At 60.1% G+C, this 5012-nt stretch overlaps 1 protein-coding gene across 5 annotated transcripts in view; it reads right to left on the minus strand.

Moving 5' to 3' along the window:
- Window positions 1–4780, minus strand: part of LOC108309102 (aspartyl aminopeptidase) — a 14812-nt gene extending 10032 nt beyond the window's left edge. For 2 of the 5 annotated variants that reach the window (XM_017535246.2, XM_017535249.2), the window contains exons 1-9: window positions 4068–4232; window positions 3376–3469; window positions 3198–3286; window positions 2968–3081; window positions 2625–2750; window positions 2311–2441; window positions 1979–2054; window positions 1772–1879; window positions 723–800 (exon numbers count right to left, since the gene is read on the minus strand). In XM_017535246.2, the coding sequence (XP_017390735.1) occupies window positions 723–800; window positions 1772–1879; window positions 1979–2054; window positions 2311–2441; window positions 2625–2750; window positions 2968–3081; window positions 3198–3286; window positions 3376–3469; window positions 4068–4103 (852 nt within the window). In that variant the 5' untranslated portion in view covers window positions 4104–4232. Of the gene's footprint in view, window positions 1–722; window positions 801–1771; window positions 1880–1978; window positions 2055–2310; window positions 2442–2624; window positions 2751–2967; window positions 3082–3197; window positions 3287–3375; window positions 3470–3582; window positions 3705–3800; window positions 3868–4067; window positions 4233–4755 lie in introns of those variants that run through there. The other 3 variants (XM_037740873.1, XM_017535248.2, XM_017535247.2) reach the window with 3 other exon arrangements.
- Window positions 4781–5012: the final 232 nt, after the last annotated feature.

Here is a 5012-nt window from a genome sequence, read left to right on the forward strand (position 1 = left end):
TGAGACAGCCAAAAGACCACACAGATCCCATAAGCGGACTGGCTTCAGTGAAAAGACTAAGGTTCAAAGAGGCGACAGACTTTATCAAGGTGATATGACAGCTGGCTGCCTGCAGAAGTGGATGCAGGTCCCAGGTCTGGCTCTGGTCTCAATCACAGCCTAAAGCCTCTCTCCAGCCACAGGATTGCAGGGAAGGCAGAAAAAGGCTGAAGAAGATCAAAGGCAAGAAGAGAGAAAAAGAGGGAACTGGCTAGGATGGAAAGAAGGTAGGGAATATCGAGGTGACTGGGAAGAGAGGCTATCTGACAGATCCCACGAAACAGGGAGAAGGCTGCGGGCTTGAGCCTGGGGGGAGGGGTAAGAAGCAGAAGGAAGTGGATGATACTGCCTTGTGGGATGATAAGGCCTTTCCCTGAGGCAGAGGTTGTTAACTTCAGGGAAAGCAGCAGGAACAAGGCCAGGACAAGATACCGCGGTGCCCTAAACAACTTCTCAGGGTTCTTGCCTCAACTCCCTGACAGTGCAAAGGACAGAGGCCAAAGGTGCTGATGCCGAGGCTGCAGCATGTAGCTCCCCTTCCTGGTCTACCCAGCACCAGGAGACTGAGCAGGTAGCCAATGGCTCTCTCTCACAACCTGCTGGGGCTTCAGGCAGCTCCCCTGACCCCGAACACGCCACCTCTGCTGGTGGTATGTGCTGCCTGGGGTGCCCCAGCTCCTCACCTGCAGGGCACAGAAGCAGCTGTGCAGATTGTCCAGCCTAGGAGCAAAGATGAACTCATCATAGGCACCACCCAAGACCTAGAGAGATAAGATAGTCAGCCCAACCTGCAACCCTCCACCCCCACTCACCTGTTTCTCCTGCTCCCAAGGGTCACCTTGGTTTCCTGCGCAACCTCTCCCTTCCCTGACCCCTGGCTTAGAGCACTATTTTTTTTTTTTTTTAGATGGAGTTTCCCTCTGTTGCACAGTCTGGAGTCCAGTGGCTCAATCTTAGCTCACTGCAACCTCGGCCTCCCGGGTTCAAGCAATTCTCATGCCTCAGCCTCTCAGGTAGCTAGGATTACAGGCGTGCACCATCAGGCCTGGCTAATTTTTGTATTTTTCTTAGAGACGGGGTTTCTCCATGTTAAGCTAGTCTCAAATTCCTGACCTCATGTGATCCACCCACATTGGTCTCCCAGAGTGCTGGGATTCCTTGCTGGGCAGGACTGAGCAGAGACTGCAGAAGGGGGCTGGGCTGGTGCTGAGGAACAGAAGGGTGGAGGCCTATAGCTCTTGACCTCTTCCCGTGGGTCAAGAAAAGGAAGGGCTGAATTGTCAACAATAAGGCCAAGGAAGTAAACAGAGGAAACCAGCCAAGAAACAAACTTAGTTCATGTTCAAGCAGGACAGAGCATCCAAAGATATAGCAATCTCTGACCATCAGCAACTGGGAGACAGAGAACAGATGGCCATATCCAGGCCTCTTTCCCTAAGCCGTTCAGAGTCAGTGTGGGTCAAAGCAGACAGGGCCCACCTGTAGAAGAAACTCCTGGGGCATCTGTAAAAAGGGCCAATTCCCAGCCAGTCCTTGCAGGCAGGTCTGGGGTGGGGAACTTGTCTTTCTGAGAACCAGTGCCCGAGAAGCAGCGGGGGATGTGTTCACTGGGAGGAACAGGATGAGAGTAACTGAGGGCTTGGTGGAGGTGACAAGTGCTTCTGCAGGACATGCCAGGCGTGGCTGGGGTCCTAGAGGCCTCCACCCACAGGTTGCTACAGCCAGTCCTCACCGCGGGCTGGGTGTCTGCCAGGCAGAGCTCCATCTCTATTATGTCCTTGGGGCTCAGATCCAGATGGGTACAGAGCAGGGACATGAGGACCGAGTGGTGCCGCTCATCCTACAGGGCAGACAGATGTTAGGAAGAGTCCATTCCTCCTCTCCTCCCTCCTTCTCGGGGGACTCTGCTGCCCTCCCCATGATCAGGTGACTCTCTTACCGTAGCATTAAGAGGCCCTGGCTCTGGACTCCCCTTCTCCAGCTCCTCCTGGACTGCTGTGGCAAGAATGGGGACTCTGTGGGGAGACGTGGGTTGGGAGGGGATTGTGAGGCACAGCAGAGGCGGGCATCGGTGAATTCAGGTGTCTCCTGATGGGCAGCTGCCCCTGCCCTTCAATTCCCAGCCCACTCCCCAAATGGCAGGGCTGTGAGGACCCTTGGAAATTAACTGGGACCACAGAGTAAAATGTGACTGTGGCTACGATTAGGTAATCGTCACCTGGGACCATTCTCCATCCCTCCCAGCCATCCCTGTCCCCGCCCCAGTCTCACAGGTGCATCTCTGTGTTGGGCCCAAAGTTCTCGTTGATATTTCGCTGCAGATGGATGGCCAGGTGCGGGATGCGAAGAACGGGCCGCTCCACGTGCACCAGCCGCTGCTCCAGCTGACCTGAGGTAGGGCACTGCGGCCAGCCAGGCCAGGTCAGCCCAGGGTGCCTCCCACCCCAGTGGTAAGCCTTCACTTCACTCAGACTAACCAGGGTGGTTCTCTGACCAGACTGCCCCCAGCCCTCTTCCCCACAGGTTAACTGAGGAGTGTGGCAGACTTCTGAGGAGGCTCTACCATCCCCAACCTTGGTTCCCACCTTGACAATGAGGCGTCCAGCCAGAGTCAGGTCACGGTCAAACCAGGTGCTCCAGATGCCACCACCGTAGGTCTCCACACCGACTTGCTGGAAACCCACCTGGCTGCGGCGAGACCGACGTTTCACCTGAGTGTAAAGATGGAGAAGTCAGAGGAGGCTCCATGACGAGATGTGGAGATGAGACTTGGGCTACTCAAAAGTAGTAGACAGCGAATATTAATGTCACACGAAAGGCTCAAAGTGCAGAGGAAGGCTCCATCCCCCAGTTTGTACCTCCTGGTTCTCTTTCACCCTATAATCCCCTGACACCTCCTCCCACCCCAACACAATCCCAGTTTCTTACCCGGAGGCAGGGGCTATCCGTATGGGCCCCAATGAGGGTGAAGCCATTGCCAGGAACGTACTGGCCCCCTACAGCAAAAGCTATGATGGTGGAGGAATTCCTGGTCATGAAGTACTGAGGGAAGGGGGAGGAAAGACGGGGGGTGTTGAGTTGCATTAGCCAGCTGGCACACAGGGCTTTGAGACCCATCCCAGGGACCTACCTTTCCACCCCCACCCCACCCGCAGTACCTTGCATTCTGGCTTAATATCCCATTTTTCAGTCTCCTTGAGTTCACTGAAGCCAGCCTGGAGGAGGCGGTTGCGGCATTCAGCCACAGCTGTGGGAAAAGCACCCTCTCACAGTGATGGAAGCTAGTCGGGGGCACACCAGCCTCCACCCTCCTCCCTTGCCCTGGCCATCACTTACCGTGGAAAGGAGAGGGACTCCGGTTCACGAACTTGAGGAGTTCCCTGGCTGCAGTCTGTACCGCTTCTTTGCGGGCCTTACCGGTCATGGCCACCTAGGAGAGGGGGCGCTCAGATTCCTACGAGGTTTGGGACCCCTGACCTCTCACCCAGGTTCCGACGATTCTCCCATCCCCACCCCCACAAATGACCAACCCAAGGCACAGACCTCTGCTTCCGCCCGTCCCCACCGAGAGACCCAAACCCGACCCAAATCCAGGGCTGAAATTCTCCGTTGAAAGCTTCAACCCGCTTGCCCAGGATCACGACCCGGACCCGCCCACTAATCCGAGCTTCCGCCTGACTCCCCAAGTACCACCCCCAGGTCCCTGCCCAGCTAGGAAATCCAGATCTCCCAAACTCCAGGATCCTAAGCTGGCCGCATACTCTGAGGTGGCCTGCATCACGTGCGCGACCCCAGCTCGGAGCCAAAGCCCTGTGCCCCAAAGAACACCCCGCCTCCTCTCCACCCACCCAGTCTCTCGCAGGACTCTCCCTTCCAGTCCTGGGAAGGTCAGGTCACCCCCCGCGGGGCTTTCGGTTTCACTTTGGATCGGGCGGCCTCATCACAGCGCCGCGCTAAACTTGGGCCCTGGAGGGTGCCGGACCGGGTCTGGGATCGAAATTCAAGCGGAGCCGGCGGGGACCACCTACCTGCATGGTCCCGCGCAAGGGATTGTGTCCGCTCATCGGGCCCCCGCGCTCGGCCCGCCCCCGCCGCGCCGCCCGCCCCGCCCCTCACCAGCCCTGCAGGTCCTCCGCGTGCCCCTTCAGGCTGCACCGCGCGCCCAGGCCTCCATCAGGCTTCCTCGCCGCCCCGCCTCTTGCCAGGCCGTCCAGTCCCACGTCTGGCCTCCCAGCCCGTTCCTCTCCGCCCCGCCCCTCATCAGGCCGTCCCCGCCCACCCCGCTCCGCCACGCCCCTCTGCAGTCTTCCCCATTTTCCCCGCCCACCACGCTCCGCCCCGCCCCACGGCAGGCCACACTGCCCAACACGCTCCGCCCCGACCCTCACCACGGGCAAATGTCCGCTCCGCCCCTCGGGGGACTCCCCACCACCCGCCCTTGCTCCCCAGACCCCCGAGTTTGGCCGCGCCGCCCGCCCCGCCCCTCGGCAGACAGCACCGCCCGTCCTGCCCCTTGCCAGGCTGCACCGCCCGCCCCGCTTTGCCCCGCCCCTCACCAGGTTTCCCCCGTTCGCGCGGGCCCTCGCAGTTCCACCACTTGCCCTGCCCCCGCCCTTGCTCCGCCCCTCGTCGGGCCGCACAGCCCACCCCGCCCTTCTCCGGGCTGCACCTCCCGCCCCGCCCCTCTCAACCTTCCTCGTCCGCCCCGCCCCTCGCCAGGCCGCGCCTCCGCCTCTGCCCTGCCCTCGTCTCCGCCCCTGCGGGGGCTGCTCGTCAGGCCCCGCCCCTCACCTCCCTAGTTCTCCTCCGCGCTACCCGCTGCCGCCGCCAGGGCCCTCTGCCGCCGCGGAGGTACTAGAACAACCGCGAACGGCCCGACTCCCCGTGCCCTGGGCAGAGTCCAGTAAAAGACTCGCTCCCTCCAGCTCACCGGGTCCGAGGGGTACAGTACAAAGTGCTGTCTCCCGTCACAG

This window comes from Cebus imitator, unplaced genomic scaffold (genome assembly GCF_001604975.1).
Source record: "Cebus imitator isolate Cc_AM_T3 unplaced genomic scaffold, Cebus_imitator-1.0 Scaffold91, whole genome shotgun sequence".
NCBI lineage: Eukaryota > Metazoa > Chordata > Mammalia > Primates > Cebidae > Cebus > Cebus imitator.